The 10,565-nt window shown below is 45.5% G+C and overlaps 1 protein-coding gene across 3 annotated transcripts; it reads right to left on the bottom strand.

The window, feature by feature from the left end:
• Nucleotides 1-650: 650 nt before the first annotated feature.
• rnaset2l (ribonuclease T2, like) lies at nucleotides 651-10,123 on the bottom strand. Of its 3 annotated transcripts, none has more exons than XM_026191715.1 (9): nucleotides 9,584-10,115; nucleotides 8,927-9,128; nucleotides 8,548-8,615; nucleotides 8,376-8,433; nucleotides 8,010-8,077; nucleotides 6,130-6,261; nucleotides 5,940-5,988; nucleotides 4,998-5,072; nucleotides 651-958 (listed from the first exon to the last, which is right to left on the bottom strand). In XM_026191715.1, exons 2-9 carry the CDS (start codon nucleotides 9,116-9,118, stop codon nucleotides 770-772), a joined length of 831 nt encoding a protein of 276 aa, XP_026047500.1. In that variant the 5' UTR covers nucleotides 9,119-9,128; nucleotides 9,584-10,115; the 3' UTR covers nucleotides 651-769. The 3 variants fall into 3 exon arrangements, with proteins under 3 accessions (XP_026047500.1, XP_026047501.1, XP_026047502.1); XM_026191716.1 differs by having other exon boundaries at nucleotides 6,130-6,243; nucleotides 9,584-9,772; XM_026191717.1 differs by having other exon boundaries at nucleotides 859-958; nucleotides 4,969-5,072; nucleotides 9,584-10,123.
• Between the last annotated feature and the right edge of the window lie 442 nt (nucleotides 10,124-10,565).

Raw genomic sequence — 10,565 nt, 5'->3', positions numbered from 1 at the left:
CTGTCACTGGCTGGGTTGTCATAGCACCGGATAATCAATGCAGTCAGCTGATCAGATTCTGACAGGACAGTTATTTTAGCGGCTCTGACCTTGGGCCTCCGCCATTGTGCAGCTACCAAACGCTGCAGTTCCTGCAACATCCAGCAGAGGCAGCAGTGAGTCCCCACAGACACACTGTTTGGTCTCTGGATGATTTCCTCTTTAACAAGAACACTTTTATAACTCTGCTGTTTAAATCATATTAAGGCTTAAAGTTTGCCTTATTAGGGGCGTGGCCTCTTTGACTGACAGGTGGCTGTAGCTGCTACGTGTTGCTAGGCTTCACCTGAGCTGGTCTGTTTGTGCTGTTGGAGCTTTTTTATTTTTTTATTTTTTCTGATGACATCATGTGACCAATAACGTGGTTGCTGAGGTTACTGTAGTAACAGACCGTCCATGAAGGCGGAGCTTATTAGCAGGTACCTGTGTGACAGCGATATCCAGGTTTTAAGACGAGTGGTCACTTTCTACGTGTTCCACCTCCCCGAGCGTGAAAACCTTTTGATCTTTTTAAGCACAAATAGAGGAGAATCCCAGCAGACATGTTTCTGCTGTTTTCTGGATGACATGATTGACAGGAAGTGACCAGCACTAAAGAAATGACAAGAGAATCTGTAAAAATCACTTTATTGATGGTTTTTATTTTTCACATTTAAGCTCTTCAGACACTTCTTGCAGTATCTGATGTAAACCTGCTGCTACTCAGGCTCCACCTGTGATGGCGGTGGCGTTAGCCGCAGGGCCGCTGTGGCCGCTCGTGGTTTATGGGGAAATAGTAGAAGGGCACCCGGTCAGGACAGGGGTGCCCTGGGGAGGGTACCGGCCGTGAGTCGGCGTCTTCAGCATCGGTGCAAAGATCGCAGCCTACGGTGAGGTTCCGATTCAGGCGGATCTTCAGCTGAAACCACAGCTCTCTGTCCTGGAGGAGAGACGGCACACTGAGCTACTGACAGCTGCTCCTCACCTCAGCACTCAAAGTTACACTCGTCTCTGTGGATCGAGGCAGCGGCTCGCATTGCAAAAAGACAACATGAAATTACACATTTTGGGACGTGAAGTCATGAAGTTCACACACAGAAGCATCGCGCTTGAAAAAAACATGTGACCGACGTCGACGCAGCTGGTCCTGAGTTTTCTAAAAGAAACTACGATGGGCCACGTTAAGAACATATTCATCATTTTGAGAACAAATTAAAAATTTGGAGATTAATGTGGAAATGTGCAGATTACATTTGTCATACTGCAAAATCAGTTTCAGGTACAATGATTTCTTTCAGCTCAAACACAGAGATGAAAGAAGAAGTGGAAGAGTTGGACACGTTTGTACGGACAGATGCCAGGTTATTGGTGGTTATCGGTGGTTATTGATGGTTACAGCCTCGTGCAAATCAAATCACTTTTCTTGTCACATCACATGTGCAGGTACATTGGTACAGCACATGAGTGAAATTCTTGTGTGCGAGCTTCACAAGCAACAGAGTTGTGCAAAATACAATAATGTAAACAAGCAAAATACAAGAATGGCTACATCTGAAACTAATAATATATGTACAATATATAATAGTATATGCTGTAATGGAGACTGATGATCGGTGTGTTTCAACAAGGCATTTTGTCAAACATGGCAGTTTGTCCTGAAACAACAACAGTAATCTCCACATTTCAGCTCCTGACTGCAGCACAGGACGAGCAGCAGATGGAAAAATGCTGAAGCGAGCATTTGAGAAGCATGAAAGCAGTTTGCAATTAGCAAAGGTGCAGTGCAGGAGCTAACAGTGAGCCAAAGAGTGGACATGAGTGTAAACAACGTGTGTCATCAGGGTAAAGGGGTTTCTCGCCCAGCTCGTTAATAAGAACGGACTGAAACAGGCCCCAAAGTTGGATGAAGGTTTTGTTTTAATCAGAGTCCGCAGTAAACTGTTTTATGCACAGCAGACACTCGGCCCAGCGTTAGCGCTGGACGTTTGCTGATTGGACTGTAAATGTAATAAAAGTTACATCAGCTTCTGGCTGGTTTACCGACCAAAATCTGTAAAATGACCATTTTCCACGATTATCTGAAAGACTGTTAGTGTTTCAGTGACTGTGAAAGCATTAACACTGAGGCTTTAAAATGCAAATCAAATGGGTGACATCACATGCTTTATGCCCTCATCTTTCAGATTTTGGTCTAAGTGCCTCTGATTTCCCCAAAGTTCTTCAGAAACTCCTGCAGTCTCACATAGAGAAAACCAGATGCGGTGAAATCTTACATCAAACACAGCAGCGACTCTAAACTCGAAATTCCAGCAAAGACAGTCGTGCAGTCAAGAACGCAATAAATTATTTGTCTGTTCTGCATCTGTAAACACTCCTGCTTGAACATGTGATTGGGTCTAACGTGTTTATGAGGTGACTGTATGAAATATGAAAGGCTTTCAAAATAACTGGCACCATCTCAGCTGTGATCCTGGCTGCACACTGTGTATAAAACACAAGCTCTCCTTGGTGGAGGGCAGGCTGCAAATGATATTTGTTGGAAGGAAAGATCTGAACTGAGCAGCATGATCCAGATCTGACCAGTTTCACTCAAACTTTAATGGATGGAGGCCTTGTGGTGTCAGCCAGAGCGCAAACTAAGAGAACTCCGCGGTCAGCGGCTGGAGGAACTCTGAGGACACGACCAACCTCATGAGCCGTCTGATTGGTGGTAGCTGTGTTTGTGAGAGTTGTGATTGTTGGTAACCATCTAACACCGGGGAGAGCTTACAGAGTGAATTCTTCTCCCACGCTCAGATCAACCACAGAGCCTCTTTGTGTTTGGAGCTTTTTGATGTCATCATGTGACCACAGAAGAAAACAGTGCTAGCTAAAGTGAAGTGAAGTTCAGCAGCAGAACGACATGTTCAGGAGAAATGATGGGAACCTCTCAGGAGCCAGAGATGGAGCCACAATGTGCTCAGCATAGCTTAGCATAAAAGCACAGCTGCCCAACCGGCCTGTCTGCATCAAACGTTTTCTCTAATCAGGTGAAAATAAATCCACCTGCACAGGGGGAGGAGCTTTCTATAATTCACCTGTTTAAATTGTATTAAGGCTTAAAGTTTGCATTATTAAGGCAGCTGTAGCTGCTAGCTGCAGCTAACTGGAGTCCCTGAACTGGACCTCTGGGCCGTGTTTGGAGCTCATGTATGAGGCAGATGATCAATAGAGGGTCAGCCACCACTAGGGCTTTCCTGGGACTCTGCACCGTTTGGTTTTAGAACTGAAGAACCTTGAAGAAGTCCAGACGTGTTTCTTTCCAAGTTCCTTAGACGACGATGACCTGGATGACTGTCACAGACACGTCTGCTGTGATCCATGTCAGGAGTTTGCAGCCGCAGCAGCAATAAAGGCTGATAAACAGAATCACTGTGTTTGCTTTGTTTCCTCGAGGTCTTTATGATCATAGCTCACAAGTGTTTGTGGTACTGCTTTGGTTTTACTGCTGTTCATTAATTTTATAATCCAGTCTTTGCTCGTAAATTACCACAAATCTGTTGTTCAAGCTCTGCTTTAAATCTGCGGTCTGTCGGAGTCATTGGTGATTTTAATTCCACACAGACTGAATTGATCAAAGCTCTGATCAGTGTTAGTGCTGTCAGGGTGCTAGGATTAGTGATGTGCGAATCATGAACGAATCGTTCAATACTCGAGAATCACTTTACTGACTCATGAATCATGATTCACAAGCCCAACTGACTCACTGACTCATCCCTGTTGCTGTTAGCAGCAATGTATCTTGCTTATAATTAAAATTTTGGAGAAAAACACAACATCCAGTATCGTAACAAAAAAATTTCTGCTCTGAACTGGAAGACAAAATCCTGAGTAGAAGCTCACATCAAGAAAATAGCTCCTCAGTTCACAGTAGCATCGCTCTGCTAACATGCTAACAGCACATTTGAGCTACTCACCCCCTCCCTCCTGTGCTGAATCATGGAGCGAACGAATCACTCACTCACCCCCGCCCCCTGGCTCACAGCTCAGTGGACATTTAGATGAGAAAATATATATTTAACACATTTAAGGAAAATACTAATAAAATAAAAATATATTAAAATAAAATAAAAATAAATAAATGTTTATTAAGCAATTTTGATAGAAAATTGCTTAATTTTAGAAATGTTTTTGCTCTTTTTTGCTCTATAAAATAGAATCATTCATCTTAGCAGTAGGATTTACATGAAAAGAGAAACAAATTAAGTTTGAGTGAAAATGTACATTTTTTGCACTCTCTGGTCGACTGACTCAGTGAATCAAATGACTCAAAAAATCCGATTCACTTTGGTGAGTGACTCATTAAAACTCGATTCAGTAAAAAGAATCAAATTTACCATCACTAGTTAGGATGCGAGACCTGGGATGAGCTGATATCCTCGTGTTGGTGTTGTTCCCAGACCATTATGAAAATGTTGTTCCAGGTTCAACATTGCAAGTGACCAATCACATTGTTGTGACGTTATTCTTCTGCGCGCCAAGCCATTCGTGCATTTATGAAATTCCAATGTTGCAAGGACAATATCAATTCTGCTTACTGTTTATTAAAGGGTTACGGTTAGGGTTAGGGTTAGGGTCAGGGTCCGTTGATCGGCGGACAGAGGCGGTTTCATGCAGCTTAAGTACAGTTTTTTGTTTTACGCCGGTTTTTCCCGAAGTCGCAAAAGTATGACGTCACAACATTCTGATTGGTCACTTGCAATGTTGATCCTGGAACAACATTTAGTATGATGATCTGGGAACAACACCAACACGAGGATATCAGATCAACCGCGAGACCTGGACTGTTAGTTTGTGCTGCAGAAACTGGAAAATATCGGACCAGGAGTGTTTGAATGTTTCAGTCAACAGCAAAGAAGAAGAAACGTGCTAACATGAGAAGCTGAAGCGGAGACAGTGCAGCACATTTACTCTGAAGGAAGAAACCGGCGCCATCGGACCTGCTCATCCGTGATGCACTGGATCTCCAGTTTGTCCCCCACGTGTGGAGCCAGGACGCTTTGCACCTCCTCCACCTAAACACACACACACACACACACACACACACACACACACACACACACGTATTTATATCCTTGTGGGGACATCTCATTGATATAATCAGGGGTGCACATAAGTGGTTCGCAGGTGCGCATTCGCTGTCAAAATAAAAGACCCAACACGATGAAGTTGCAATGTGCGTTTGCGTACATAAGATTTTCTGGAGGAGGACAGACATTTGTTTAGAACAAATGGTGAAGAAGCTCCTTTTAGCAATTACTCTGGTGTTCCTCCACCTCCAAAGAAATGTCAGGAGGAGCCCGAACTGCAAAAGAAGCACGTATTCTCGGAAAAGTGGTTGCAGGAGGTGAGCTGGCTTAAAACGATCACCATGATGAGCCTCCACGTGATAATTTTAGACTTCTAGTTTAAATAACACATGGATAATATTTCAAAGCCGACCTGCTAATTTCCACTTCTGTGGTTTTATTGATGGCTTTGCATGATTCTGTGTTCAGAATAATCCTACTTTAGCTCATACTGGGCTTCACTTCATATGAAACGAGATATGTCGGCTCCTCCCCCTTAAAGTCAGCTGTTATTCTGATTGGCTGCTCCTCGTAAGCAGCATATTTGGACAGCAGGTGGGTGACACAGTCTGCAGCCTGAGCTTTAACTGATGAGCTCATTATCAGAAACTTTGGTTTAATCTGAACCTCTAACCGTGGAACAGGAGCTGTAAGACCCGAGAACAGCTTTAAGGTGTTTCTGACAAATGATCAGCAGAGTTAATAAAAGGTTCCGGTTTTTTAACCTTTTAGAAAAAGTCGGAAGTTGAGTTTGGCTCATGAGAGGCTTGAAAAACCCTTCCCCAGGTCAGAGTTGGATTTGTCGACTGTTACCTTGTAGGGTCGCTCACAGGACGGAGTGATGCCGGCGTCCTCCAGCAGGCTGCAGACACAAATAAAACATCACTGTTCGTTTCAGAGCTCACCTGAGCAGCTGTGTGGCGTAACTGGCGTTTCCACGGCGCACAGATGGGAACGTGAGGATCGACCTCGGGGTCTCAGTTTGAAGAAGAGCTGAACTCACCTGTGGATGTCGAACCGTGCTCGCAGTTTGACGCAGACCTGGAAGTATCTGAGCGGAGAGTTCATTCCTTCCACGCACGCCGCGCTCGCTCCGTGTTTCCTCCACTCGTCCCTCCTGACGCACAGAAACACGCTTTAGGAAGAGAATCACAACCCGAGTGAGTTTACAGGGTCACGTTCTGCTTCCCCTCATTTCCTAAACCCTTTTACTCACCTCCCTGTACCTTCATTTCCTCAAGATGTCATTTGCTTCCTTTCCTTCTTTATCCTTCCTTTCTTTTCCTCTCTCTTGTCCCCTTATTTCCTCATTTCCTCCTCTAACCTTTGTACACCATAATTTTTCTTCCTTTTCTATAACCCTAATTCCTTCCTTTATTTCTTTGGTTCTCCCCTAATTTCCTTCCTCACACTTACTCTTTACTTCCTTCACTCTCACTCTCTCTCTAGGCACATTTTTCCTGCCTTTAACAAACCTTTCCTTGCCACCCCCCTTGTTTCCTTCCTTAACCTCCTACGACCTGGCGTCCACATATGTGGACATCACATTTTGGGTTGTCTAGACCAAAATACTAAATTTTGCATGGGCCTGATGTCCACTTACGGGGACGTTATACTGCCGCTGTTCTATCGAAATTTAAAGCGAAGTGGATCTCATTTTCCCAGAAACAAAGTCACGTTTGTTTTTACATTCTTTCTTCTTCTTTTGTCCCTCGCTGGTGCTCGGCGGGGAGGTTGTCCACAAAGCCACTACGTCGCTGTGGGTGCCTTCCAGGCCTTGTGGTCTCTTGCTTTCACCTTTGCTTGCTCGAGGGTTAGACGTCGTTGTTTAAGGTCATCTTCAATTTGCTTGATGACGTCTTCTTGGGCGCATCACGCTTGACTCTCCAGACGGCGGAGAGTCTGCTGCATCAAAAGGCGATATGACAGGCGACGGTTGCTCATGCGGCACATGTGGCCAAACCATTGCAGACGTCGCTTCCTAATCAGCTCTTCCACTGACGGCTGCTGGTGACGTTGACTACGTATCACGCTGTTGCTGAGATGATCACGGACGCTCGGAGAATCTGACTCAAACAGCGCATCTGGAAGAGGTCGTGTTTGAGGATGACCCAGGTCTCCGACCCATAGAGAAGAATGGGCAACACCAGTGTACGGTACAGGCGGATTTTGGTGGTGAGGGTGACGTTTGTCTTCTTCCAGACGCACCATCGGAGGGAGGCGAAAGCCGCTGCCATTTGACCAATTCTTGAATCTATTTCCGCTCTTGATGCCACTTTCTTTTCTTGGACCAGAGAGCCGAGGTATTTGAATTCCCGCACTTGTTCGATTTGCACACCTTTGAGATGCACGGTGGCTGGCGACCCGGCAGTAGTAAGGACTTTGGTGTTGAGACCATGTGGTTGAGCAAATTGGGTGATGTCGTGTAGAATATGTGTAGCCTCTGCATCATTTTCCGCAAAGATGGCGCTGTCATCTGCTAACAGCAAGTCGGTTGCAGATTGGTCATCAGCATACTGGACTCCACAGCGGCCGTTGCAGGTCCTGCCCATGATTGGATCGATCACAATATTGAAAACATTTCACAAAGAGAAATTAAAAATGCATGCCATGAAAGAGTTCAGGTCTTTTTGTTTGTGACCTCCTCTTTTCCTTGAACTGCCTGCTTTCATTTCTCATCTTATTTCCTCACATGAATGATTGTTTCCTTTCCTTCCTGAAGTCTTGAGACTAACAACTAAAAGCTCAAACTGACAATGGATGTGTTTGCAGAGGTCATAGATTGAGTTAAAAGTAGGCTCGTATTTCTGATAGACTGTCATATAATGAGATGTTAGAGGCGTCGCCCCCTGCTGGACATTGTGTGTCGATGAAGGTGAGTACCAGAAGTGGAAGTTGGACTTGAATCTCACAAATGACGGCCAGAGTTCAGTCAGCTCCGCCTTCAGCTCCTGAAAAACAAGAACGTCAGTGTTTGATGATCACTGCAACAGGAGCCTCCTGATGCATTTGCATTTATAGAGGCAGAGTCTATCCGGTCTCTAAGTGATGAATCCTGCCTCTGGGTTTTTCACATGTTTTAATGCTTTGTATCTTGTTCCGTTTAATCTGAACCAGGCCCTAAAAACAGTCAGTGATCACTGTCGGCCTCTGTGCATGTTTTCCCATTTAAGTTATTTCCACGTTTGTTTGGAAAGAAATGAGGGCTTCCTGAAGACCTTTGCACAGTGCTGCATAACCAGGACTCACCTGGACGTCAGAGGGGAACATCGGCCAGCAGTCGCAGCGGTTCTTAGCGTGGAGGGGCCTGCAGGCACAAACGCAAACAGCCAATGAAATCAACAGGACAACCCAGGATCAATAACACTGATCAGTCTGAACACTGGGAGTAATCTCAGCTGCTGCAGCAGGGTGGGGTTACCAAAGGCCGTGGATGGTCCAGTTGTTGACGGTTGGAGGAATCCTGCAGAGACTCACGTTGTTCAGAGACTGAGGGACAGACAGCATGTTAGACACCACAGAAGAAGAACTCGCCACCTTCCTGCCTTCTTTTTCCCTACCCTCTCCATTCCTACTCTCTTATGGCTCGTTTCCTTTTCAGCCTCATTTCTTTTACTTTGCCTCTTCCTGGTTTCCCTTCTTAAAGGACACAAACACGTCATTGTTTAAAGGATATTTTCAGTGTGTGTATTTATGTCTTTAGCTCTTCTTAAATTTGACCGCTGCAGATGTTTCAGAAGTCGCAGCTTTTACTGTGAAGGGGAACACCACCATTTCCTGATGCACAGCCCAATGCTCACCTGACAAAACGTGCCCGGCCATTGCAGCGTGAACATGAGGCACTTCCAGGTGCAGAAATTGTGGTTGTCCAGGTCACCGTGGCCATATTTGTAGTCCTCCCAGAGTCCTTCCTGTGTCACAATGATGCCAGGCAACAGGAACAGAATAGCAGGACTCAGGCTGACCAGCAGGGGCAGCAGTGAGCGGTGCATCTCCTCCAGACTGCAACACAAAACAGAGCTGAAGTAGAAATGTATTTTCCAATTACTCTCCTGAGACCAACTATGCCCTACACCGCTGCTTCCACTGGAATCAGGTGGTGCTGATCATCATCCGTGTGAGCGGCAAAAGCAGAGGATTTGGCAGCTTAAGGAGGCGAGACTGTTGCTCCATCAGTCTGGGAACCGTTTCTGCAGCGAGAGATTATTCACAAGCAGGAAACTCACCTCGAAGTCAAAGCATCAAAACCACAAGCTCCTTCTCAGACTGTGAGTTAGCAGGTGAAAGGTTAAAGTTCACAGCAGTGTAATTAGTGAGGCTGTTTGGGAGGTTTGCAGCACGGCTTAAGTTTGCAAAGCTGCTGAAGAAAACACAAGACTTCAGGATCAGACCAGACCGGAGGCGATCGCTCTCCCTCCTGCAGCACTTTACCAAACATCACGGCGCTGTCTCCTTACCTGTGTGTGGTGATGGAGGCTCTGAGGTGGAGCTGGGCGGCTGCAGCTGCTGCACTGAGCAGCTCTGACAGTTTCACTCAGATATTTCTCAAAAAGCAAGAAGTGAAACTCAGCTCAGTGTTTCTGAGATTAAACAAGCTCTGAGTGCTCAGGGGAAGCACGGGCTGTGCTTCACTTCCCTCCACCTGACAGAGGTGGAGCAGTTTAAACCCTGGGTGGCTGTACAGCCTCCGAGGACTTCTGCTTTCACTCAGCAGGTCTTCATGTTCCTGCTGCCTCTCACTGTAACCCTCGACTCGCCTCATGTTTCTGTTTAGCTTTGGAGGCCAGGTCACCCTCCATCATGCAACACAGATGTTTCTATTCTCTTCTAATGTACTCGAGTACATTCATGACAATCAGAATTTAGATTAAGGATCATTTGTATTCTCATGCACTCATATTATATTTAGCTGTGCATTAAAATAGGTGCTAGCAACGTGGTGCTGCTTCTTACTTCCTTACTCTGAGTACATTTCACACTCGGTACTTTTTCACCTCTACTTGAGTAAAGAAGTTGAATGAGTACTTCAGGTTATACTGGAGTATTTTTAACACAAGTATCTGTAATTAAGTAGAAGTACAGATCCCTCTGCCATGAGATCCCATGAGTGATGGAAGCAGGTCAGCCGAGCCGGCTGCAGGACTCGGCACGGCGGCCTGAGAGGAAGGCTCCCTTCTGTGTGCTCGGCCTCATCAGACTCTTCTTACTGAGTGCCTTTTAGCCCAGAGTCGTTCCCTCTGTTTGTCCTGGTAATTCAATTTAGTTTTATTTACACGGCGCCAAATTACAACAGTCACCTCAAAGTGCTTTATATTGGAAGATAGACCCTACAATAATACATACAGAGAAACCCAGCAGCCAGATGATCACCTGGGAAGGAAAAACTCCCTTTTAACAGGAAGAAACCTCCGGCAGAACCAGGCTCAGGGAGGGGCGGGG

This window comes from Astatotilapia calliptera, chromosome 14 (genome assembly GCF_900246225.1).
Source record: "Astatotilapia calliptera chromosome 14, fAstCal1.2, whole genome shotgun sequence".
Lineage (NCBI taxonomy): Eukaryota > Metazoa > Chordata > Actinopteri > Cichliformes > Cichlidae > Astatotilapia > Astatotilapia calliptera.
This window is presented reverse-complemented; position numbering and strand designations above follow the sequence as displayed.